Source organism: Emydura macquarii, unplaced genomic scaffold (genome assembly GCF_026122565.2).
Source record: "Emydura macquarii macquarii isolate MOO-44397 ecotype Brisbane River unplaced genomic scaffold, CSIRO-AGI_Emac_v2 contig_2676, whole genome shotgun sequence".
In the NCBI taxonomy this organism is placed as follows: Eukaryota; Metazoa; Chordata; order Testudines; family Chelidae; genus Emydura; species Emydura macquarii.
In genome coordinates this window covers 48,174,478-48,200,551 of record NW_027132813.1, presented here as the reverse complement: position 1 = coordinate 48,200,551, position 26,074 = coordinate 48,174,478, and the positions used below count along the sequence as shown (strand labels likewise).

The following is a 26,074-nucleotide window of genomic DNA, read 5'->3' as shown; positions in this document are numbered from 1 at the left end:
CCAGGCAATGAGGATTGGAGGAGGGAGAGGAGAAGCTTGGTTCAGCTCATGATTTTTTTGAATGCTGGGGACTGGCAATATTATTTTGACATTGAAATCTTTATGCTTGTAGATATTAATGTTGACACTTTTAAATGGGAAGTTAAGCAAGAAAGTGAGGAAAGTGTCAGCACCCACAGCATGGGGAGGGAGTACAGTGTAGGGGCCCTCTTTCTTCTCCTCTGAATCTCCAGCCACGCTTGGTACAGAGGGGAAATATGATTAGCAGGGGGTCTCTGTGGTGCAGTATCTGGAGTGCCTCCTGCATCATGATGTTTAAATTTTTTTTACATGTCAAAATAGTCCCTGCCCTTCAAATCTCTTTCTAATGTCATTGTTCATCCTTTTGTTGGGTTGATTGTATTAATATTTAAACTCTCATCAGTGGTGTGTTATGTCTAATCCAGTAGTTTTCAATCTTTTTTCATTTGCAGACCCCCTAAAAAATTTCAAATGGAGATGTGGACCCCTTTGGAAATCTTAGACATAGTCCGCAGCCCCCCAGGTCTCTGTGGACCACAGGTTGAAAACCACTGCTCTACATTTTTATACTGATATAATTATTTTGGTGAGGGGTGTGTTTTATTTTTAACTGAAAAGTTTATCAATGTAATTGTGGCCTCTGTGCACGTTTTATTGGTATAAAGGTGGCTTATACTGGGGTAGCTTATTCTCCAGGGAATAGCTATACACTATAAGAACATCAATATTGCTATAACTGCATGGGAGGGGATTTAATGCTTTAAATATGCTGCTGTAATTAGAGGTCTGATGTTTGTGTGTATTCAAGCCATTGAAGATTAGTGCAGTGAGGTGCAGCTCACCCTTTCTTTGAGAGCTATTATTTCATGTTGTTTATTTCTACCCTCAGAAAAGCAGCCTTTAGTGGGCCACTAGTACAAAGTTCCCTTTGCAGTGAAAAGGGCAAGGCACTTTAAAAAACACTTCATCTTAAAAGTTAAACAAAAGCTTGGCTGCTGTAGAAAATAAAGGGAGGCAAGACATGCATGGGAACAACTGTTGGGCGAAGGTTGCAAACTTTGATTTGGACATAGCCCTGGAAGGTTTCAGCCCATGACAATCTTTAATTCCTGGATACTCCAGAACAATTCTAGAGGGTTGACAACTCCACTAGCGCCTGAGCACCATGCACTGCTTCCAGCTGAGACTGTGCCTTCCTAACACCTCTGAAGCTACATACACACTGATGGCAGCAAATGTGCTGCCCTCACATGAATTTTTTCTTTGAATGGCAGTGAAGACACAATGTATCCAGAAAACCATCTATTAAAACCACCTCCAAAAAAAACATAGCGCTGCATCGCCTGGACCCCCATTTCCCTTGAGCGCTGGGCAGGGGGAAGTTAGGAAGTCAATGGGAATTAGGCAAGCTAACTACTGCTGAATTTTGCCTGCAGTGTGGACCTACACCCACACTTAAGACAAGGGCTAGGCTGAATTGGGAGGTTCAGAAGTCGGACTGGATAGAAGGTGGGTCCTGGTGGTGTGGGGGGTCTGGCAATGGCTTCTGCTCGTCTTTAAAGCACCAGCTCCTGAACTCCTAGGACTGCAGGGACTAGACAGACAGACCGACGCATCACCTGCCCACACCCTGGAAGGGCGCAGCAGCAACATGTGGAGGCGCGTGCGCCTTTTATACAGAGGCGGAGAGACGTCCTGATTGCCGTAAAGCACACCGGCAGCTGTCGCAAAAGGCATACCCAGGCCGACACTTACCCTGTCCCCAACCGCCGCTGTCGCGCGCCCAGCCCAATCCCCGTTGGCAGGCGGGCGGGCACAGGCGCAGATCTGTCCGGTGATGGAGGCCGCGGCTGAGGCGTGGCGGGGGGGCTGCCCCCTCCCCTGGGCCTGGCAGGGCTGAAGTGCGCCCGCCTCAGGGGGGTGGGCTCGCGGTGGGGGACGCCGCCATGTTGGCCGCCGCCTGGCTGGGCAGAGGCGCCTGGGCGCTCCTGAAAGGCGCAAGGCCGCTCCCGAGCCGCCCGCGCAACGGACACAGCCGCCGCGGCTTCGGCCTCGCGCGGGCGGCCACCCCGCCGGGCGGCCTCGCGCCGCGCCTCCCCTCCCCCGCCGGCGCCAGGCGAGAGCCGCGCTGGCTGCGGCTGCTGCGCGCGCCCGCGCCGGCCCCGCTCCTGCCGGAGCGGCTCGCGAGCGGCTGCCCGCGCGCCGGCGGCGGCTGGGGCCTGGTCTGCGCGCGGCGGCAGCGGCCGCCCCCGCTCCCTGCGGCCGGGGACTCGGGCCGCCCTCAGGCCAGGCGGCGCAGCGACGGCGAGGCGGGCCCGCCCGGAGGGGCGGCGCGGAGGGGCCGAGTAGCCGCCAGCGGCCACTCGGAGCCGGTACGTACTTGGGGAGGAGACCCCCGTCGCCCTTTGCCGGTCCCAGGGTCATCGCTCCCCCCCGCCGGGCCCCGGCCCCGGCCTCCTCCGGGGTGACCCCCCGCCCGGCCCCCGCGCGGCCGCTCCAGGATCCTTCCCTCGCCCAGCGATCTCCCGCCCTTCCCCCTCCCCCCGTGCCCGCCTTGTTTCCCTGTCACCGACTTGCCCTTGGGTCCCCTGCTGTGCCCGCCTGGCTCCTCCTCAGCCCCTGCTGCTCATCAGGGGTCAGCAGCAGAAAGGCCCCTCCCTAGGCGCCGTGGAAGCCAAGGGTGAATGTGTCCCTGCGCTCTGAGCGCCCCGCGATGTTCTCGCTCACGTAGCGTAGCAAGCGGTCAGGTGCCTGGGCTAGTGACTGTCCAAGTTCTCTTCTGTAGGTTGCTAGGCAGGCAGGGACACCCTCCAGCATTGCCTCTGGATTGCGGCCTCCCTGTGAAGAAAGGTGTGCTCTTAATTCAAGGTAAAAGCCTGGTGAGAAATGCGACTTTTCACACTGGTTAGCAGGTAAAAAACTGTAAAAACTGACCTGCCCCAAACTATGCCTGCCAAGTCATGTGAAAACTACAAGCTGCCTTGTCTTTGCTAGAATTTTGCATCAAATTAGTTAACTTGAGTTGAGAGCACACCTTTTTTTCCTAGTGAAGCCATAGTCTCTGGGTCCAGAAATTCCTGAACAGTCTGAGATTTGCATGATCTAAGTGAGGTGTATTAAGAATTTAGCAAGATGAAACTCAGACAAAAGAAGCAGTTTGCATAAGGTACCAAATCTGCCAAAATTCCTCTAGACAGGTTTCCTGAAGACTCAGTTACGTTGACTAATGTATTCTCTGGACATGTAAGAGATCCTTCATCCCTTCTCCCTTTTCAGTAGGCCGTACTCGTTAGTCTTTCGTTTCAAGTCTCTAAAGAATGATCTACACTACAGAGTTTTGTCGACAAAAGTCAGCTTTTGTTGAGAAAACGGTGGAGTTGTGCACACTGAAATGTTCCTCCCACCGATGTAACTCCCCTGCTATGCCAACGTAATAAAACCACCTCAATGAGAGGTGTAGGATTTATGTCAGTGAAGTTAGGGTGACACAGTGTCAGTGTAGAAACTGTGCTCTTTACATTGGCTGTTGAGTATCATTTTTGTCAATTGCTGTGAAATTGGCAAGAAAACCATGCAGCTCTCCAGCTGGGATCAGGGAGGGGAGAAGCCCCTGGCAGCTGGACCCGGCTGCAAGCGGGGAGTTGGGAAACGCAGCCCACCAGAAGCCCATGGGGCAGCCAGACAGAGCTGCCAGCAGAGGTGAGAGACCGGGCTCTCAATTCCCCACACTGCCCCTCTTAAATCGGTGGAAATGCTCCTGGTGAGGATGCAAACCACTGATCCAAGGAGGGTAGTGTGGACATCAGCCATTGCAGTAATTAATGCGCTGGCTGTAAGTTGACCTAACAGGTTGACTTATCTTGGTAGTGTAGACAAGTCCTTATGCCATCCTTTTCCTTACCTGACTTCACACATGTTACATTTTCAGGTTTCTTTGGTGTGCTTGGTTTGTTCCCTGTAGGTTCCCTCTATCTTTTATGCCATGTCCATTCTATATTCATGATAATTCTGTCTTGTGTTTTTTATTTATTAAATAAACAGTTTTGGTCCCTCTCTTTCCTATTCTATATTTACAGTTTAAGCAGTTCCTTTGCAGATGCATCCATTACAGTATCTTTTTTTTGCATCTCTTTGAATATTGTCCCAAACAAATATTCTTCATTCTCAGCGCACCTGTTCTTTGCTCTCCTGCCCTTAGTTTTGCATGTTAAGGTTGAAGTTGAAGGTGTCAACATGAAACCAGTTCAGTTTGCTTTTAAAGATGCAAAGTTTGTATAATTCTTCTAATTTGTTAACAGTGATTTATATGTGATAGAGTTATAGTTTAAAACTAAACTGTCACAACACTTGGAGCTAATGATAGCTTAGTTTTATCAAATACAAAAAATCTAATAGAGTGTTATAAATTTAAAATGTTTTCTTTTCTAGCAAACTTACCAAGATACATTTTGCATATTTTCATACAAATTGTTCTCTTATTTAAAAAGTAAAGGTTTGGTTACTTAGTTGTGGTTAAGTATCGGAATACAATGGCAAGTTGTATTGGAATTCAGTGGAGCTGTTCAGGCTCCCCTTGTCTTGGCTATAGGTTCAGGTCTGATCAAGTGAGGTTTGAGGCTTATTTCCCAGAATTTCAAGGCATTCTGGCAATCCAGGTTCCAGTCAAATGAGTATTTACCGTGAATATTCAAGTCACATGCTGGGCTTGACTGATTTTTTTTTAAAAATCATTTTTTACTTGTTTTCCAGTATGAAAACCCCTGGACAATCCCAAATATACTTTCTTTGGCAAGAATTGGTTTGGCTCCAGTTTTGAGTTATTTGATTGTCGAAGAAGATTTCAGCATTGCATTGGGTGTTTTTGCTTTGGCTGGGATAACAGACTTGGTATGTTGCATAATAGAGTTTTGAAATGTATTTTAGGTTTTTTAATTTAAAGTCACACTTATTTCATCATGTATAAACAGTTTGCTAATTCCTTTAAATTTTAAGTCAATATTTTGAAATGAGATCAGTTAATATACTAGTTATTTTGTAGAAATACCTGATAAACTCATGATGACAAGACAGGGCCAGATTCTGTCCTTTATTAAGGCTGCTTTGCACTTCTCTGGTGGTGCAAAGCGGCCTTAAAGATTCCCTAAATAGGTAGCTGAGAATCTCCCAATGAGTTATGTATAAAATGTTTTTTTTCGCAAGCAAAAGGTTGTTTACAAATGCAGATTAAGATTTCATGAATCCAAAAGTGGTAATCATGTATTCAGATTAGACACATTTCTGACAATCAGGTGCTCTGTGAACTTCCTGGAATTAGGATGTGCTCACAAGCTTCTAGAACAGGGGTGTCAAACATACAGCCCGCGGGCCGGATACAGCCCGCCAACCTTTTTGGTCCAGTTCCTGGCTGCGACATCTCTCAGCATTGTACTCTGGCGGTGACGCGCGCTGCCGCCAGAGGGAGCAGCACAGTGAGATCTCGCGGCAGCGCGTGGAGCGCTGTGTGCATGAGACACAGCATTCCAAAAGTGCCTAGTATTTCGATTTATGGTATGTATGGCCCACTTGAAGTACATTTCATTCAAATCTGGCCTGCCATAGCAAATGAGTTTGACACCCCTGTTCTAGAATCTGAGTAGTGAGATGGAAAGTGTGCAATACAAATAATGTATCTTCTAACAAAGTTGACTGATACTTTATAATTTTTTAATTACTTACATTATATTCATATTGCTTATTACATACCCAGTAACAATAGTAGATAATGATTGTTGGTTTTTTTCCTAGCTATCAAACACTCACATGTTAAACTTATGTTTATAGTTGGATGGGTTTATTGCACGAAACTGGGCCAGTCAGAAATCTGCTTTGGGAAGTGCCCTTGACCCTCTTGCTGATAAAATTCTTATCAGTGTCCTCTATGTCAGCCTGACTTTTGCAGATCTTATTCCAGGTAAGATCATGGATTTATATTTTTTTCACAAGATAGTACTAAATAATATGGAAAAGTGAACTTAATCCAATAAGACACTTCTCATGTTGTCAAGGAGGAAAGCTGGTTTTAGCTTAAAACAATTTTGTCAGCTGGGTTTTACTGTTGGCTGTTTAAAAGCAAGTTCAAGAACTTTATTTAAATATTAAATCATAAAACTTTGACTTATTTTTCATTCTGTTTTGTTCTTGAGCACCTGAACTACTTTTGTCACAAGGTTCAACTTCAGCAGTAGTTTGCTCTGTTTTTAACAAGAGTATTTTTCTTGCACTTTCCACTCATAGAACTCACGTTTAAAAAGGAAACATACCAGATACACATCTACATCAAACCACTGTTCTCAGGCTGATATTTCTCACTTTATATCAATCTCTATGCTAGATTCCAGTTTTCCAAACTGATTGGGGCCACCCTGGCCAGTTAATTCAGATTTGTCCTGGCTGCTGTGGAGTTCATGCTTACTGGCAGTTATTGAAAATAGATGATGTTTCTGGCAGGAAGGTTTTTCTTTCAGTACACTGACAGCAGTGGAACTGGCTCACCTCTGCCATCTGCATGTTTCTGTGCAGGAAAGGTGCTGGTTGCAGGAAGTACTGCAGGAAAATGTAATGTTTTTCTGAAACCACCGGATGCTGCCACTGAATGCTAAGTGATTGATTTTGCCTCCTACTTTTCCTCTTCAAATTTGCATTGCTTTTATATAAATGGAAAAGACAAATGGTTTGTATTTTCTTTGTGTTAATGGGGATTGCACATATGGATATGTAGTAGTGGTGTTTCTTGGTGGAGTTTGTCCTAGCTACAGCTATACATTTGTGTAAGTCAAATTTTTCAAATCCAGACAGTTTCTTCTATAACTATATTGTGTTGATTTGTTTTTCAGTTCCACTTACTGCTTTGATCATTTTGAGGGACATAATGCTAATTGCTGCTGTTTTTTATGTGCGATACAAAACATTATCCCCCCCGGTAAGTGTGTGCTTTTAAAACAAACAAATTGTGAATGGCATACAATCAAATAGTTTTGAACTTTGAATAGGTTTGCTCTTAAGGTGTGTATATAGCTGGGATAGGAAGCAGCAATTACTTAACAAACATATTGGCCAAAGCTTTGTTATGCACCTTGGCATTGATCCAAAACTTAGGGGAAAATAGTAAAGATTGACCTGGCAAGAGAAGAGCAACAACATTACATATGAAACTATGAAATTTAGGAGTCCATAAACTGACTTTTATTAGACTAATATTTTACAAAATGAAAAAATGACTTTTATTAAACTGAGTAATATTTTACAAAATGAAATCCAGCTATTGTATCAGGGAATAGAAAGCCAGGTTCCACCATTTTAATAGTTTTTAAATAACCCTTTTACTGTCTGTTTTGTCACTTGTACTGTGTTATGTTTCTGTTCAACATTTTACACAATTTGTTTTTGGAACTGCCAGTTTGTCAGAGTAGATCAGTGTAACTGTTTCTGCAGTGCTGTAAGTGATTTTCAGTAGTGTGTTCTTTGTAAAGATTTGTTTAAAAAACCCATTAAACATAAACAACCTTTATCTCTCTTTCACAGAGAACACTTAGTAGATACTTCAACCCCTGTTATGCCACTGCCAAGTTAAAACCAACTTTCATCAGCAAGGTAAAGATGATGATTTATTATAAATCACTGTTTCTTCAGCATCCAAGAGTTCGTCATTCTGAAGCTCTTTTAATTTGCTGACTGCTGTCTTCTGCAGCACTTAATACTGACATTTTTATACAGGACTTTATTCCACAAAGTCCTGAGTACTCTGCACCTGATCCGGCAAAGCACATGCTTAATGATAAGCACATAAGTCGTCCCATTGACAAAGCAAACATGCAGCAACTATATCTCAAAACTTGTATTTTGCGGTTTTCCATATATTGGTTAAGGTTATCAATAACCTCTTACGTAATGTGTAAGACGTTAGTGTGGTACAATTCTATTTCAGTACAGCCACAACTTCAATTTTATTTTTTACCAGATGAACACAGCAGTTCAACTAATCTTGGTGGCAGCTTCTTTAGCGGCTCCTGTTTTCAATTATGTGGATAGCATATATCTACAGACTTTATGGTAAGTTACCTTTTTATCTATTTTTTGTGATATCTATAATGTACTTGTAAAGAAACTAGCAATTCCAATTGAATTAAAAAGCTAAATTCAGGGAACAGAAGGGTGTGCCTCAATAAGCCTCAATTAGGTTGCAGACTTGTGTGGTTGAACTCTTTCAGATGATGTTTTCTTTTTGGCTGAAATAGAACCAAGCAATAGATCAGTGCTTAATTTGTTATGAGAGAAATAGCTAAACAGATGAGGAAGCCAGTCAAAACCCAAGGATGAAAGTTAAGAAACTAAAGTCTTCCAAATCAGCATGGAGGCATCACAGAAGGTACGCACATCCCTGAATTAAAATAATACATAAATAAAATATGGAAAGGTCAGGAAAAAACTGATTTTGTGAAATGGAAAGTTACAGCATGTTTTTTCCAGTTAAAAGGGTTTCATTGCTAAAATAAAGTACAGCACAATAAATGCCAGTAGAAATGGACAAACTATGATAGGTAAAACAAAGTAGAAATTAACAAATTTGAAGAGCAAATAACTTTAAAAGAGAAGATGTTTAAGCTTCTGATGTAAGAAGCTTGAGGGAGTTGACGTCTACTAGGTTACCATGGAGTAGAGAGGTGCAATCTGTGAGAATAAGAACACAATAGAGAAGGCAACTGGTTTATTGCCATCAGTCTTTCCTTGCATAGCTGTTGTCAAAGTTCAGAGCAACTGCACCTGTATTTCCCCTGCATGGGCCCTCTAGGCTCCTGTCTCCTCAGTCATCACCTCGCTTGGGCAAAGACCCACATGTTTTTTTCACGCTGCAAAGTTCTCTGCCTACACTGTGGTATTACCAGCAAGCCAGATTACCTAAACACACCAGTGTCTGTGCTTTGCTTTCTCTCGGAAAGTTTACAAATAGTAACTGCTGGGAATTATACAAGTTACTACATAGCTCTTTAGAAGCAAGAACATTTATTCTTAAAGTGAAAAGCATTACAGAAAAAACAAATAAACAATAATTATTCTTGTACAAATGCTAAAAGTTTACAAGTCACCCATCAGCCTTATAGGGCCCCAGTAGGCCAAAGTCCTTTCAATCTTTCCCAGGAAGGATTGGGACTTCCCTGGGACAATTTGTTGGTTCAGAAAGAAGGGCCTGAGTCAATTTAAACTCAGGCTTGTCATTCCAAAGTTCTTTCTTTGTTGGTCTTTGGAGAATCCAGTTTGAACTAATATACATAAGCCTCTGTAGGTGGCAATACTTCTCCAGAGGTGTTACAGCCATTGTTAATTCCTGGAGGAGCTGTGGTTTCCCTGCCCTGTGAAATTACATACAGTCCTTGGCCCACGATACATAAGCTTAATATAGCAAGATCTCCCAAAGATATTGCAGGAAATTGCCACATCCATCACAGGTAATTGCAGGTAATAAAGCTGTCAATTTAGGATGTTTAGAAAAAATTGATAATTTTACATTGTGACAAGTGATCAGACCAGATGGTATTTGTCCAAGAATTCTAAAGGAATTTACTATAAGAATGAAGTGGCTGAGCAGCTAACAGAAATATGCAATCTACTATTAGTTAGCAATGTAAAGAACTAGTGGGTCCAGTGTGGTGTACCTGTTTTTAAAAAGTTCTGAAGAATTACAGCAGTCTTTATTTCAATAACCAAGTAAATATGTTGAAAAATATACTTAAAAAGATATTATATGGAAACAAACCAGGATAACTTTTGTAAAAGGCATTTATGCTGTAACATACTAGGAATCTTTACGAGGTAGCGGAATAGTGAATAAAGGAGAACTGGTAGATGTAACTTACTGGGATTTTTAAAAAGGTTCTCACAAAAGGCCATTCACGAGGCCTCTCAGCATACTGTAAAAACAGATATTCATTTTTAGAATAGAGAATTGACTGTTGCTTGTGTAGTCATTATAGGAGTGTAATTGATTGAAACAGTAGGATTATGTATATTTTAAGATGTAGTAAGCAAGAATTATTATTTTGATTTTTAGTTTTTGAGGGGTTTTGGTAGCAGTTATGCGTATATTTAAAAACATACAAACAAACAAAAATCTTGGTAGTAATCCATTTGGTCTGTCTGGGAATAATCTTTCAATATCATTCAGTTGTCAAGTTGGTGAACGCTGTGCATTCTGCAGATACACTGAGCCAGATTCTGCCCTCACTTTTCTGTCACAAGTATAACTGGATTAAAAATTCTATCCAATAAATGATGAATTCTAAGGTGAAGCAGACTACTGAATGATGAAGCTTACTTGCTTATGTGATTACACTTTGCTTTGTGTAGTGAGGATCAGTATTGAAATATGAGATTTGTTGACAATCAAAGTTAGTCATCAAAATGAAGGGGAAGGTGAGAATTTCTTAAGCCCACTTCCTTCAACCTGTAACCTCAGTCTCTATGGCTCAGATTGCAGCAAAGAATAGAGAAACCATTTAAAATGCAGTTTGGGGCATTATTCAAATATTTAGGCACAAAGAAACTAATTTATATTAACCATTTTCCCCTAAAGGTGCATTACAGCTTTCACAACAGCAGCATCTGCATATAGTTATTATCATTATGGCCAGAAAACAGTCCAGGTGATAAACAACAAATGAAGTGTTACAGAAAGGACCAGCTCATCACATCACTGTTTTCTATACAGCAAAGGGACGATATAACTGTCCTATGAATAAAGAACTCAGTATTTTTCCTTAGGACAGTTGTTTCAGTTCAAACCATGTCATCACAACTGGACTGATCTGAAGCAAAAATGAAGTCTAATCATGTACTGTAAATATATTGAATTTTCAATGTATTTTTGAAAGTTATAAATAAAATATAAATAAATATATAATTGTTTTAAAACAATTTACCTTAATGTTCTTAAAGGCACTTACAAGTCACCAGTGGCTGTCGTGCATTTTGAATCTTGTATCTCTTTTTATATTGATTTTCAGAAGCTAAAGTTTGCACACTTCATGCAAAATATGACACTATATTAGATTCTAGGTAGCGTGCTGACAGAGCTCCTTTTTCTTCTCAGATCTAGCACACATGGAGTTATAAAGACAAGCTGTGGTATACTATCACAAGTTAGAATCACTTAGGATTTACTAAATATTGTAGTTTGCCACTTTGCTGCAAAGGAAAGCATTAGATCACCAGCATTAGATTACCTTCAGAAACTTGAAATTTGAAGGAAAAAAAAAAAGATCACTTTACATCTTCAGTGTGATACGAATAATACAGTCCATACAGTATTTCAGAGTTATATTCTGTTCTTCAGTAAAAATACCAAGGTAACTATCTGTCCCCAGAGGGAAGGTTCCAGTGCCATTAGGGCTCGCAGTGTAGTCTCATACACGCAGATAAATTGAGTTCTTAAAAGAGGCATGTTTCTAGTACTGCTAGTTGGTAGTGGTTGAGAAACGAAGGCACTGAACTTCCTGTTTGAGCTATGCTGTGCTATTTTAAAAACCACTTGGTCAGTCTGAGATCTTCTTGGAGCAGAAAGCGCAACGTAAATAGAACTGAAAAAAATCAAATATTTTAAATCCTTGTCCAAATCATTGGATTAATTAGCAGAATATGAAGCTTTAACTGTTTCTAATGATTCTCCTATATCTCTGACTACATTGTTCAACAAGCAGTGCTATGATCCTAATCTACCACCTGTGATCAAAGAATAGGGCAAAATTATTTAAAGTTACAGCATTCCTTGCTTGCTCATATTCTAATAGCCACAAAAAGTATAGGACAAGGGATTTCACATTAAAAGTAATAAAATCTACTTAATATCTTGGAGCCAGATATGATGTGTGTTGCATGTAGTAGCAAAGAATTGAGGTGTGAAGAGGTAAATTAGGTAATATATGTTGGACTATGCTGCTCTATCACCGAAAGTGAATTTACTGTAGATATAGATTGATTTTGAGGGGGGGGTGTGGTTGTGTGTATACAAAAGTTTAATTTTTATCTTGTACAAAAATGGTTCATAGACAATGCTTAACTTTTATTCAATACCTGTTTCTTAGCTAGTGTCATATACAACAGTTCAAATTTGTTTTATTTACAACAGAAAGATATAAATGTAAAGCAAATCCTATAAAATGTTTTCCTTAATGTGAATGTTTAGTTAATTGGGAGTATTGTATTTCTTCAGGAACATAATTTTACAACAGAGAGATGACAAAGTCCATTCAGGTCATTCCTCCTTTTGTTCATTACCACCATCTCAAGTATTGAGATGCACTTGAATATGTTGTTCCAGTAGGGAATTGTTGAGGCTACTGAAGGATCATGTCAGCAGGCATGTGCCTCAGCATTTTTAAAAATAAAATGGTTACACCGTTTCATGACTTGTCCTTGTATTCAGTTGCTTGTACAGTTACTTGGAGTTGTGTGTCTAAGGAATTTATATTAAGTAAAGTTGTAATAGTGCAGAGCTGTTGGCTGTTTTTAGCTTGTACCTTAGTTGTTCCTTCTGCCCTCACTGGTTTATTCTGGATATCAACTGCTTCTAATAAAACATAGTTAAGGTACAGAAATGATACTCAGTCTTACTCATGATGAGAACAATTAATCATGAACCCAGTATCCCAGCTGTTGTACAAAAATAAGCACTCTTGCGGCATACATCTGAAAAGCAAACAAGTTCAAATGGATGTACTTGCCAGGATGAAAGCTGTCTTTAGCGGTCTGTTCTGCAAATGAAGAATCTTTAAACAAGTAGTGACCCCCCAGAGCCAAAGTCAGACTAATAAACAATCCTAACAAAGTAACAAGTAAGTGTGGAACATCTTTTTAAAAAAAAAAAAACAAAAAACTAAACATTAGATACTAGGAAATTTCAGTTGGCAGGTTTTTTTAAGTAATTTCCCCATTTCACCAATGATACCATAGTCCCTTTTGTCTACATATAGTATATCCCTTTTGTGCTATTTGCAGATGTATAAAGGCATCTATTCTATTCTTTCAGCCAACATATTGATACCTTTTTACATGTACGTGACTATGATCTTTTTGTATAGACTGCACCTATAACTAGAAGAGCTCTGATACTCCAGAAACACACAATCTGGTATATTGTATATATGGTGTCAATGAAATGGTCATGCTTGTTGTTCATTGACTCGTTATCTGGAACTCTTTCTACAGAATAGTTGTAACGTAGGTCTGGCTACTGCATGTTCCTGCAACATATAGAGCCAAAGCACTTGTCAGCACCTTTACAGAAATGCTTCCGGTTAGTGTAGAGAGAGTGTGGTACTCAGCAGCGTGAGCAAACCTCTGTGCTAGAGTAAAATAAAAAATGATGTGTTTGGGGCCATCTTCAGGACATGAAACTACTGTTGCCACTAACAGTAGCTTACCTGAGCATCTGCTCAGATGTGCTTAATAGCTCCATGGAAAAGAGACTAAGATTAGGACAGCCATCATGCTCACCAACTGCAACAAAAACTAAGACGTGTATCCTTCGTGGCAGATGTTCAGTCCCTCCTGATTTATACAGGGCACGGGGTTCTTGCTGGCTCACAAGCCTGAGGTGAAGCCGCTTCATCATCTTCTCCAGCATCACTGTGGTTTGGTGCAGCTGCGGAGACAGTCAGATTTGTGCGGTCTGTATGACTGTGCTCTAGTGATTTACCGTGCTCATTGTAATCCCTATTATAAAAAGATGTTAATTTTCCTCTAGCTCCTTAGTGGCTTAAGGGAGGGTCTTTGATTTTTAGTTAAATGTTGCAGGTAGTCACAAATCCCTCTGTTCAAATCTCAAACCTTCAAATTCAGATCTTCCCTTTGCTTTAGATTATAATTAATACTTAACCTCACTCACTCTTCTTACCTATTAAAACCTGTTTTTCCTGCTCAGGAACTAATTCACAAGAACAAATACATTGCTATTTACAAGCCTTTTACTTTGCACTACTTATTTTTTGTTAACATTACTATAGTACCAAAGACCCCACTCAGGGTCTGATTGTGCTAGGTGCTGTACAAACATATAGCATCCCTGCGCCTGAACAGTTCTGGAGAAAACAAACTAATTAAGGTTCAGCAGTCTCATCCCTTCTGGTCTTAAAGTCTGAGTCCTTGCCTCTCAATTCAGAGTTGAAACAGTGCCTGCTTTGGTGTGTCAGTCCCTCCGTAGCAACTTCCCGCACAAAACAGGGAAGGCCAGGCCTGAAAAAATTAAAATTATGATTCTTGCTGCCTTTCTATATCATAGAAGCAAAGGAGCACAACCCCAATTTTTCTATTTGCAAGTCACCTTTAATATAAATTTGGTTTATGGAAAGTTAGTGAGGATAACTGACCTCAGTGACTCGGCGTGGCATGAAAGGTATTCTCTAAGGTAGGGGGTAGTTATGAAAAGTTGATGCAAAGCCTTAACTGCGGCTGGAGTGGAGCAGGAGAGGAAAAATTGGGACCCAAAGTGATGGCAGGCACTGGAGAGTAAAGACATCACTGCTTGTGATTCAGAATGAAAACCTAGCAGTCTTGATGTCAGTGCACATGCTAATGTACCAGAATAAAAATGATACTTTTTTCTATGCCTCAAACCTGTTGTGGAAAGGGACGCACAGACTTCAATCTACAGAGCAAACAGGCAAAAAAAAAAAAGCAAACCCTGACCTTGTTATTGTCTACTTGTCTGTTAGGTTTAAAACAAGAACAAGTCTGTGGTTATTTCATCATGCTGCATTTTTTAATTCCATTAGTACAGGGTGTGTGATTTTTCCACATTAAAAATAACCAACAGAGCACAAATACCGTTGCATTTATATAGCACCTTTCATCCTCAAGGATCCCAAAGGGCATCAGTGATATCCATAGAGCACCACTGCTAGGTAGCCACCGCTGGGATGAAGGGCTGTAGCTAATAAACACCTAGAATCCTGAACAACAATCACACAAGAGAAATGTTTGATCAAGACACCAGGATAACTCCATTCTGTTATGAACAGAGCTTTGGGTGCTTTACGGCTGAGATTTTCAAAGCTGTTTAAGGGATTTGGATGCTCAATTCCTATTTAAATTAAAGGAATTAGTATCCACATCCCTTAGGAACCTTTGAAAATCTTATCCTAAATGTCCACTGGAGTGGACGGGATTTCTGTTTCTTAAGAACTCACCTCAACACCTACACACATTAGGTTGCACTGATACTCAGTTATCTACCTCAGACAGGCTGAGTCAACTCCAGGGAAATTGCCATTCTACTAACTTTGCAGCGTAAACCAGGCCTTCGTGCATTCATCATGATGCTAATTCACTTGTTTCTTTTGTTGGGGAAACAAATGGTGACCAATGTTATAATTTCTACCACTTACTTCCATTTTGGAGACCCCATACAACATTCTTTTCATTGCTTGTATTGCAGTAGCACCTAGGACCCCCCAGTCCTGGACCAGGAGTCCCATTGTGGTAGGCACTGTACAGATATGGAACAGAAAGATTCCCTGCCCCAAGAAGCTTACATTATCCATGTTCTTTTGTTCATTAAATCTTACCTATTGTTCTTAAGGGGCTTGAACTTGAGTGATGCTTGACATTGGCCATTCCTATGGAGGTCAGCTGGAGCTGTGGGTGTGCAGCTGCTCTTAGCAGAGGGCCCCAAGAACAGTGCCCACCTTTCATTTTCAGTCATTTGTTTTCTCAATTACATTTTTGCTGTTGAGTTCCAATCATCTCTAACAGCAAAATCTCAAATAAAATTTACACTCAAGTCCCTTTGGGGAGGTCCTGTGCAAATCCTAACTTACAGCTATGTGTGTTCTGTATTGATAGGAACATTCTGCAGTGGAATAAACACATGGAAGCAAAGGCAGCATCTTAACACACAAAACACAGAGTAGGCTATTATTAGGGTGACCAGATGCCCAGCTTTTATAGGGACAGTCCTGGTAATATGGGGCTTTGTCTTATATAGGTACCTATTACGCCTCAACCCCTATTTTTCACACTTTTTTCACATCCCGATTTTTCACGTTTGCTCTCTGGTCACCCTATGTGAGCTGCACCTAAAGACCTTTTAAAAATTTGGCCAGTCCTATTGCTAATTTCCCCATCCGCACATGGGGAATAGTGATATGACATTGGATGTTTTTCCAACCAGAAATTAAGGGCTTGATGCAGGAATCACTGGGTGAAATTCTATGGTAAATGTTTTGTAGGAGGTTAGACTAGATGATCATGCTGGTCCCTTCTGGTTTTAAAATCTATAAACCCTTGTGCCTTTGTAAAACACTGATATCTACAAATGAAAGGCACTATATACATGCTAGGGATTATTTCTAGGTGTTCTTTTATGCTGGGTGCTTCAATGTCACATTAAATTAGTTTAGAAAAGCCAGAGAACTTCAGGACTATTCCGCTTCCTTCTTCCACGTCAGGCTATGCCACCCCTTTCCCCCTCTCACTTCATTTTAAAATCATCATTGGGACCTCCCGATGAGCAGCCAGACAAATTACAATACAAATCAATTACATTGTAATTGAAAGAGAAACTTCACCCCAAACACAGGTCTTTGGAAATGGAAAATAGAAAGCTCAGAAGCAGGTCAGGTGGTGTCCCCTTGTGACAAAACAAAGCATTCGGGGCCACAGATGTCCCTGGTGTAATTTCATTGAAGTCCCTGGAGTTACAACGGGTGAATTTAGCCCTCTGAGGAAAAATCATAACCGAGATGGCAGGTGGATTCCACTTCGATGTGTTGTTATAAGACGTTTTATTGCAAAAGTTGTTGACAAAACCAGCTGGGGCTAATTACATGTCTGCAGTTTTAAGGGGTAATCAAATGCTGGGTTTTTATAAGAGATGAGGTGTGTGCCATATTGTTCAGCGTGAGGCTTTTTACATTTCTGATACAGACACACAGACAATATGATGGTGGTAATTAGGAAGACCACACTTGCTAGGGTCAAGACAGCAAAGACGGGTTTGTAGTTGTGCTTTGTTGTAAATTGGATGCATGAGATCTCACTTGTCATCTGGCTCAATCCTGCTTTGTTAGAAGCAATCACACACACCCAGTAGGTGGTGCCTGGTGAAAGTTTGTACAGCGTGTACTGCCTCGCAGTGGGATAGATCTCACCAACCAGGATCTGGCTCTTCTCACTGCCTTTGGCGTAGTATGCAAGCTGGTAGGTATGCACGACTGAATTGGGAGCGCACCAGTGGATCTGTGCTGATATATCTGTCATTTCAGATACTTCTCTCAGCCTCGGTGGATCCGGAACAATGTCTTCTCCAGACACTCCGGGGCACAGACACGGGGACAACCTCTGAAGTACAGAGCATGGTTTCTGAAGGTGTTGGCAAGGGTTATAGTCACAAGAGACTTCTATCGGTTGAGCTGGAGTTTCCTTTGGTGGATCATCATCGTAATAGTCATCTACGTAATAGACTGGTATTACAGCATGTGTAGGGTTTGGAATAGGATTTGCCTTTGTAAGGTTTTGCTGCAGTTGATCTGTCTGAGATGGACTTAATGTGCCAAGGAACAGAGGCGAGTTTGTTCCAGTTGGTCCTGCCGCTTCAGTGGAAGGGTTATTAGCAGACTGGTAAAAGATTCCCTCTTGGTGGAACGGAGCATTGGCCGTTGTGGCCTTTCTCTTCAATGGATCTGTTTTGCTTGTGCTCACAGTGCTTTGCTGAATATAGGAGTCACTATAAAGCTCTCCCCGAATTGCTGAAGAGATGGCTGCAGTTGTTTCAGTAGAGGGATCGTTAGTAGATTTGGAAAAAACGTCCTCATTTGCAGGCTTGTTCTTCGCTGGAACTGTTTGCGTCAGACTTACGTTTTGCAACATCAAGGAGCCGCTGTAAGGTTCTTTGGTGAATGGAGTAGAGTCCACCGTTGTGGCCACAGTAGTGGGATAGTCAGTTGGAAGGTTGGAAGCGTCTTCCTTGAGAAGGGGCATGTTTGATGTGGGGAGGGTGGTGTTTCTCCGAGCCTGGCATTCGTCATAGAGTTGTAACAGTGAAAGAGACGATGAGGACGAAGGCATCTCTCTGTCCTTCGGGGCTGTGTTGCAAATGGTGTCCGATGCCCTGCAGGATGAAGCAAAGGAGTTGTGTCTTTTCTAACAGTTATAGGAAGGCACCACCAGCATCTGTGAAACTTATCAGAGAGTGAGCTGCTAATGCCAGTCAGAAACCTGTTCTCTTCCATGAAATCTGAGGCCAAAACCAGGTAGAGTCTTGACTGCAGTTCTGCACTTTCAGGCTGATTTTCCTCCTCATATTACCCACTCGGCTGCATACATTTTGGAAGGTGCAGCAAATATCCCCTGCCTGGAGGGCCAAGGGATTGATTCGACAAGGTGCAGTGGGAGTTGAAGGCTCCAAAGCCAAGTTGAGTAATGCTTCTCCAAATCTGACAGCAGGAGGCAGTGTAGAATAATGTGTAATTACTTCCACTGTACTCTCAGTCCCTGCTGGCTCAGGAATCAGAAACCAAGCTCAGTATTTGACTGCTGATATCCTGTTTGACAATGCACAACATCATGAAGGCCACTGAGCTAGCTTACATTTGATCTGTACTCACAGGAAAGTACTAATGGGGGTGGGGGAAGGCAGAGACTAAATTATCTCAGTTGTAAATTGCAGTCTGTAGATGGCATCATTTTACAGTTCTGCTTGTGTTAACAGGATAGTGCAGCTTTCAAATATAATTAGCCCATTCTTAGTTCTTGAAGGAAACTTTATTTTAGATGTCTGTCCTTTGAGGAAGATTGGAACAGATGGGGATTGTGAATAATATTGATGGGGTATGTATTTCAACAGGAAGACTGCATCATCTGTGAACCACTTAAAGCAGAAATTGCAGTAAACAGGCTAAAGATAATCCTTATGCACACTCCTACATTCCTGTTGTGTGAATAATATGCAGCTAACAGGATATTTACCTTTGCAGTACAACTCTCTCAGGATCAGAAAGAAGCCAGGAAAGCTCACAATTGCACTCCAGAGGATTTCCATACAGGTTGATGAGGATGCTACCTGACGAGTTGATATTCCAAGGATTAAAGGAGCTCAGGTTACAGCTAGGAGATGAAACATACGTAAAGAGTCAGCAAAGGCCCAAGGGCTGGATCGTGCTTTAACAACCTGGTCTGTGTAAGGGGTGGCACACAGCCTTCTGTGCTCCATGGGGAGGCAGTAGTCTGCTCCCAGCCCATAGCCATAGCAGACTAGTAATGCCCCCCTCCCACGCTCTAGGAAAACCAAGTTCATTCCCATGTATCACCCTGGGGCTAATACATTCGCCCCAATTTAGATTCCCTCTCTGCTGTAAACACCTTAAAAGCATAACCAGAATGCAGTATGAATGGCAGCTGGAAAGGAAAAGGATCTGCACCCAACAGCTCTGCTCTGTTAAAGTTTGTCTTATCCTGCACCCCTGCATTCATCTTTGCTTACATTTAATCCTACACCCCTTCTCCTATGGTCCCCCTAGTTCACTCTCCAGCCTCCTTTTATCTCCCCCCATCCCCACAATCGGCACCTGCTGATAGGGGGTGGGGGCAGAGTGAGGGCAGCCGGCTTCAGCAGTGTTACTGAGCATGTTCAGTCCATGTGAGTCTGCTCAGTACAAGCCAAGCAGCAAATTGGGGGGGGCGGGGAAGTGGGGGGACCGATGACCCCGCATGCCACTCCCCCACTGGCCCACACACATCACCTCTGCTCACCCATGATTTGACTTCCTCATCAGTTACCAGTGTTACTAGCTATAATGATATTCAATCTTTTCTGAAAGTTCCAGTTCCTGGAGTCCAGGGAATAATTTGAGCATTTTCATCATAAATTACATCTTCAATGCACCTGGGAAAGGGGATGGTACACACTGGAATGGAAAGGAAAGGTTTGGATGACTTAAGCAAATGCAGTTTGGGGAGAAGATGTCACAGCCTAACAGCTGTCATGTTGGAGCTCTGGGAGCATCTGTCTGCAATGGATGGTGGAGAAGGGAAACAACGTGTCATACCCTTTCATTTCCGTTCCAGTCTCGACCATCACCTTTTCTGGTTACGGTAATCCTCCTGTTTTAGTCTTTGTAGTCAGTGAATTCTGAAGGCAGGTCTTTATTAACATCATCCTTTATTATTTGTGTTACTGTAATGCGTAGAAGTCCCCGTTGTAGACTAGGGCCCCCATTGTGCTAGGTGCTATACAGACAGAACAAAAAGACAGTCCCTGCCACAAAGAGCTTACAGTCTAAGCAGGTATTTCAAGTTCCTGGTTTAAGCATGTCTTAGTTATTGTTCCCATCTCTCTTCCTAGTGTCTACCCAGTAGAATGATTTACACACAACCTTTGAAAGCATAAAGTCAATGGAGCTGTGCCAATTTACACTAGCAGGGAACTTGACACCATAAAGCTCCAATCCATCAGTGTTATAACATCTGCTGAGAGCATGTAGGTTAAATACTCCAAAGGGAAGATAAGGGGGGGCATGTGGTGTTCCCCAAAAGCAGGCATGATTAAGCTGCAGGGCACTGATACTTTGGGCCAGATTCTGAAGCACAGTCCTGCATCTCCATGGAAGTCGGTGCCATTGAGAGGGAATTGTGGCCTTTGGAGTTCAGTGAAACAGACTTTTCTAAAACACCAGTCTGCCCAGGAAAGGAAGCTGTCTGGAAAGTGCTAACAACTGCCCCAGGCTCAGAAGTTCATTAAGGCAGCTTCTGCATTATGATGAGAGTTTGGCCCACTGGGCCAGATTCTCTGCTGCTCCCAGAATCCACCAGGGCAGCAAGGATGGGAACTTGTGAAGAAGTCAGTTGTGTCTCTGGTGCTGGGGCCAGTTCTGTGGCAACTCGAGTGAAATTTAGAGCAGCCATGAAGCTGCTCTAGTCTTCACTAGCTGGCTATGGCCCCCGAAGGGGCTCTCTGCCAACTGGAGCTCTCCGGAGTGCAGTGTGCTCCAGCAATACCTCCCTCACAGATGCCCAGCAGGACTTCTGTGCTAAAGGCTGCAGGGGGAGTAGCATAGGGTTTGGCTGTGCAGCTCCCTGCTAGCGGAGAATTCTCCACCACAATGGAGAGATGTGCCATCTTTCTGGCACCTGTGCACCAGCTGGAGCATGCTGGCCATGCAGCCTGGGAAATCCTACTCCTGCTGTGTCAGCAAGGCCTCACAGGAGTTCCACATGAGGTCAGGGTTTGACATGGCAGCTCCCCCATGCACTAATGACCCCAAGTCCTTCCTACTCAGGTGACCACCGGGGAAGTCTGGGGGCAGTGAGGGGAGCCAGCTGTGACTATGCACTTTCTGCAGACAGCAGCATTTTACACATGGGAGGAGCAAAGAAAACACCTACTTCTGGAAGTTGAGAAAGTTCAGGTGAGGAATATCATCAAACATCTCCGTCCTCACCCCACTCAGCGCATGGGAGTCTTGGCAATTCAGTTCTCTCAGCCTGGGCATGGACTTGAATAGATCCGTATCGAGACTCTTCAGCCAGGCCATCCTGGCTAGGTGGAGCGACCTAAGGCTGGCCAGGTCTTGGGCCCACTCCTGCTGAACTGAAGCAGAGAAGAGCTGGATGACTGGCTTTTAAGCAGAAGACCGTGCGGGATTTAGGACTGGCCAATAAAGCAGACAGCAGTGGGTTGCGTTTCCCTGACAAACCGAGGGTCCTGATGGCTATTTCTAGCACCCCGGGTTTTTTGCAAATGTGAAATAACATGAAATAAAACGGAAACACAACATTTAAAACAAATCGAATGAAAAACCACACCCTGCAGCAGTGGCTTCTGTGAGGTTGGGGCCAACTCCCTGGTGCACAGGGTCACAGCACTGCTCAGGTGGGGCCTGACCGTACCCTCAGTCATGATGAGGGGCAGCTGGGCCAAATTGGAGTGAGTGGCTCTGGGCGTAGCAACCTTGCCCATGGCATCGCAGTGCTGATCTCTCCAGTTTGGCCCGGCCACTCCTCTGTCATCGTAACGGAGGAGCAGCAGGGCCAAATGGGAATGGCGCTGTCACCCTGGGCACCAAGTCACGATGCCCGGAGCGGACAGCTAGACCCGGCCCCATGGGACAGACGCTGTCGCTGCATGCTGAGTACAGGGTGAACTCCAACCACCCTCCCATGCTCCCCCTCCCCAGGTCAGGACCCGACACCAGCCATGGATAAATTGAAGGAACCCAAAATTCCCCCGAAAGCAAAATGAAAAATTATAAAAAGTGAAAAGAAAGTCCCGAGGCTTTAGTTCTTTCCCCAGCCGCTCAGCAGCGCACGTGTAAGGTGAAGCTGCCCCACAGTGAGCTGGGTTGGTTAGCGATGGGGCTGGAACCTCCACTAGGGACTCTGCATCTGGCTGTCTGAGGACGGCAGGTGTATCCCCGCTCTTCACACGGCCACCGCTACTTTCCCATGTGTCCCTCGGAGGACTTGGGCCATTATCCAGTCAGTGAAACCTCACCCGGTGAGAATTATTTTACCCATTTGAGTGGATGAAATGTTGCAGGAGTCCAGGAGGGGGAGGAAACTGTCGCAGAGAGAAGAAATGATCCTGTGGTTAAGGGACTAGACGGGGACTAAGGAGATTAAGGTGCAACCCGAGGCTCTGCCACAGACTCACTTCCTCTTGCTGTGACTCAGCTCCTCCATTTATGCAATTGGGATGAGCATCCTCCCATTGGCCTATCTTCTCTATTTAGATTGTAACCTCTCTGGGGCAGGGGCTGCCTCTCACTCTGTGGACTGATAATGCCTAACACAACGAGGCTCTGATTTTGTTGTGGCCTCTTTGTGCTGTGCTCATAATAAGTGGAGAAAGCAAAGGGGTGAGGCAGGGTTTAGCTGTGACAGCGAGGAAGGAAAGGCAGGAGTTAGAAATGCCACTGAAGAACCAGAGATGGGCTTTGGTAAGACGCTGGAAATGAAAAGAGGAGGAAAGGGAGGAGCTAAAGATAGCCCAGGGCTGAGAGCTGGATGACAGGAGAGGATAGTGGGTGGGGATAGAGGAATTACAAGGACAGATGAGAAGTTCTGTTGTTAGGTTTGTGCTAATAGCTACAGCTCCACCTTCTCCTCTGAAGCGTTGTCTACACAAGAGAATTCCCACCACTGCTTATGGAACCAACCGGTGGGTGTGTTTTACAGGCTCCTCTGCTGGGCCTGATCAGTGGCTGTAATTGAATGAGTCTATTACAGCCTCAGCTCGTGAGGTGTAGCTCAAGCCACAGCAGCTCTTGCTTACCGCTCTGGAGGTGGCCCGTCCTACTGCTGGTGGCTGCGACACGACCACTGGCTCAGCTTCAGTGGGTTTGATCAGGCCCCACGTGTACCACAAAACCCTTAAAACTTACTTTGCTGGAGAAAGGTCCCGCTCAGGTCAAGCACGTCAATGGCATTTCTAGCTCTGCGCCTGGTGTCCCCCGGCAACGCGCTCATGGCAAAGGCCGACGCGCTAATCCCTCCGCCCCGCTGGCGCCCTAGCCAAGTAGCCGACAAGTTCAGGAACTGTAGCTGCGGATAACAGGAGAAAGCCAGAGGCTGGAGTTGAGTGATAGGGTTTCCGGCCAGTGACAGCCACCTCAGGTTGGGCAGGTGGGTGGGCCGGCATGATGGCACAGAGGACAAGTTGTTAGCGCTTAGGTCCAGGAACTGGAGACTAGTGAGGGCTCCAGTCCCCCACGTAACTTCTTGGATGTCATTATGCCTCAGCGAGAGGGTGCGTAGCTTTGGGAGGGTCGCTATCTCCACGCCATTCAGCGCAGGCAAGAGGTTGGTGCTGAGGTCTAAGGCCTCCAGTGCCCTCGGCAGGCAGGCAGGGAACGTTTGCAGGCCGTTGTCGTTCAGACGCAGGTGGAGCCACGTCTTGTTCCTCAGATCCTCACAGGACATGCTGGTGAGATTAACGTTCTTTTCCCAGTGGTCCTGCTGGGCCAGCTGGAAAAAAATTGTGACATTCCCCTGCGCAGCTGGAGCCGCTCCGTCTGTCAAGCCGGCCGCCGCCTCCCACGCCAGCAGAGAAAGAGCGAGCAGGAGGGAAAACATTCTTCGGCTTCTGATGGCTTCCAATTAAAATACCAAATCTGCTCTGCATGGAGGGGGAAACAAAACAGCAATATGGAGAACTAAATTAAAGCCCCTTCAGGCTGCCACGAGCTATGTGAAAGCAAAACACTGGTAAATGTTTTGCTTTTGCCTCCAGAAGGGCAGTGGTGATAATTAGCATGGTTGCTGTAATTAAATGGCCATAAAGATGAGGTGTTTGGGACAGAAGTCTCATCTGAGCAGATTTAGAGATATATGAAACCTTTCATCCCAGGGGCAACCCAAGTGTGTCTGAAACTGCACATTATTATTAGTTGTATTATGTGGCACCTTGTAACCCACCTCACGGAGCAGAGCCCATTGTGCTAGGTGCTGTACAAACACACATGCCACACTACCGGTTCTGCCTGCCTGTATCCTCAGCACTGAAGATCTGATGGGAGAGCAACAGCCAACTCAGAGCTGGTTGACCCAGCTACATCGCTGAGTGGTGTGAAAAATTCACACACACCTGCGATATGTAGTTAAGCTGACTAAGTCCCAGTTTAGACAATGCTAGGTTAATGGGAGAATTCTTCTGTCAACCTAGCTACAGCCTCTTGGAGAGGTGGAGACTGACGGAAGAACTCCTTCTATTGCTCTAGTAAGTGTCTACACTGCAGCTTTGCTGCTGTAGCTTTTAAACTCGTTGGGTCAGGGACCCTCTTTTTGTTCTTTGTACAGCACCTAGCACAATGAGGTCCTGGGCCATGACGGGGGCTCCTATGTGCTATGGTACTACAAATAAATCAACATGTACACTGCAAGCTGGAGGGGCTGGACCAATTTGTAGAGTGGGGGTGCTGCAAGCCATTGAACCAAACTGCAAACCCTACATATAATGAAAACCATTTCAAGCCAGGAGGTGCGGCCGCTTATCCAGCACCCCTAGTTCCAGCACATGTGCAGCAAGCTGCACAAGGGGGTAATTCTGGTAAAAAATAATGGGCAAATATCTCCAGTTCTTATGCAAAGTTCAATAGGCTCTTTAACTGCCATACAGAGCAGACAGGAGCTTGCTTCTAAAGGTTCAAAAGTAAATGGCCTGGTAATCAAGGTGTCTACCTTGCCAGGGCTTGGAAGGTCCGGCATGCCCATGGTGGGCGGCGCCACTTACCCAGTGGTCTGCAGAATGCAAGTGTGAGACTCCGTTACGGATTCCATAAGAACAATCTTGGGGAAGATTTTCAAAAGCCCCTACAGGATTTCGAAGCACGAGTACCATTGACTTGCATTTCAACGGGGCTGGTGGGGAAAGCATGAAAGTCAGGCTCCTTTGGCACGGTCTACACGAGACATGCTTTCACAGTGTTACAACACCAGTGTGCTATACTGGCAGAGCGCTAGTGTGGACGCAGCTTAGACCAGCACCGCTAGGTTTTTGCCAGTATAACTGGGTCTGCACTAGGGGCTTGTGCCCGCACAGCTACATCAGTCAGGGTTCAGACCTCGTCACATCCTTGATCAGCATTGCTATGCTGGCAGAGTTTTGTAGCGTCGTGGCCACTCTGGTGCAGTTGAAAACCTATGCTCCTAAATCCCCTGGGCACTTTTGAAACTCTCCCCTAGATCTGCTTCTAGCCCTTTGCCTTTTACACTGATGCCCCTTTGCCAAGCAGTGGCAGACATGCAGCAGGTGACTTCCTTGGCGCTAGGTGGTTCAGTGTCATAGACTCAGGGGATTTTTCCAGTGTCACTGACTTATTACAGTGTGTGCAGGGCTTCTCTTTGCCTTGTGCCACAATGGCCAAAACTCAAGCTGGGCCATTTCCCCCCTGCAGAAACAGGCCTGTCAGCAAGGAGTTGCTCCCTTGCCCTGTCTGAACTCGAGCTTTTTTCGTGGCAAAACCCCAGCCCCTGAATTGCTCACCCTGGACCCTGTGACCTAGCGAAGGGAGGCTGGGTGTTAGTTCTCCTT

At 44.2% G+C, this 26,074-nt stretch overlaps 2 protein-coding genes across 2 annotated transcripts; one reads left to right on the top strand and one right to left on the bottom strand.

Moving 5' to 3' along the window:
- The first annotated feature begins 1,778 nt into the window (after positions 1-1,778).
- CRLS1 (cardiolipin synthase 1) lies at positions 1,779-12,452 on the top strand. The gene is made up of 7 exons (XM_067565326.1): positions 1,779-2,393; positions 4,771-4,908; positions 5,842-5,971; positions 6,894-6,979; positions 7,582-7,650; positions 8,018-8,109; positions 10,628-12,452. Exons 1-7 carry the CDS (start codon positions 1,968-1,970, stop codon positions 10,713-10,715), a joined length of 1,029 nt encoding a protein of 342 aa, XP_067421427.1. The 5' UTR covers positions 1,779-1,967; the 3' UTR covers positions 10,716-12,452.
- A 1,783-nt stretch (positions 12,453-14,235) lies between these two features.
- Positions 14,236-24,142, bottom strand: LRRN4 (leucine rich repeat neuronal 4). Its single transcript, XM_067564683.1, has 4 exons — positions 23,427-24,142; positions 21,430-21,634; positions 19,015-19,152; positions 14,236-18,157 (listed from the first exon to the last, which is right to left on the bottom strand). The coding sequence occupies exons 1-4, from the start codon at positions 24,115-24,117 to the stop codon at positions 16,867-16,869; spliced, it is 2,325 nt and encodes a 774-aa protein (XP_067420784.1). The 5' UTR covers positions 24,118-24,142; the 3' UTR covers positions 14,236-16,866.
- Between the last annotated feature and the right edge of the window lie 1,932 nt (positions 24,143-26,074).

Excerpts from the sequence above, each read along its gene's own strand:
- CRLS1 (XM_067565326.1), top strand. The coding sequence starts at position 1,968 with ATGTTGGCCGCCGCCTGGCTGGGCAGAGGCGCCTGGGCGCTCCTGAAA. Across the intron at positions 4,909-5,841 it reads TGGCTGGGATAACAGACTTG|TTGGATGGGTTTATTGCACG; the intron begins GTATGTTGCATA and ends TTATGTTTATAG. Across the intron at positions 8,110-10,627 it reads ATATATCTACAGACTTTATG|GTGCATTACAGCTTTCACAA; the intron begins GTAAGTTACCTT and ends TTTCCCCTAAAG.
- LRRN4 (XM_067564683.1), bottom strand. The coding sequence starts at position 24,117 with ATGTTTTCCCTCCTGCTCGCTCTTTCTCTGCTGGCGTGGGAGGCGGCG. Across the intron at positions 21,635-23,426 it reads CGGGACCTTTCTCCAGCAAA|TTCAGCAGGAGTGGGCCCAA; the intron begins GTAAGTTTTAAG and ends TCTCTGCTTCAG. Across the intron at positions 19,153-21,429 it reads AACTTTCTCAACTTCCAGAA|CTGTAACCTGAGCTCCTTTA; the intron begins GTAGGTGTTTTC and ends TTCATCTCCTAG.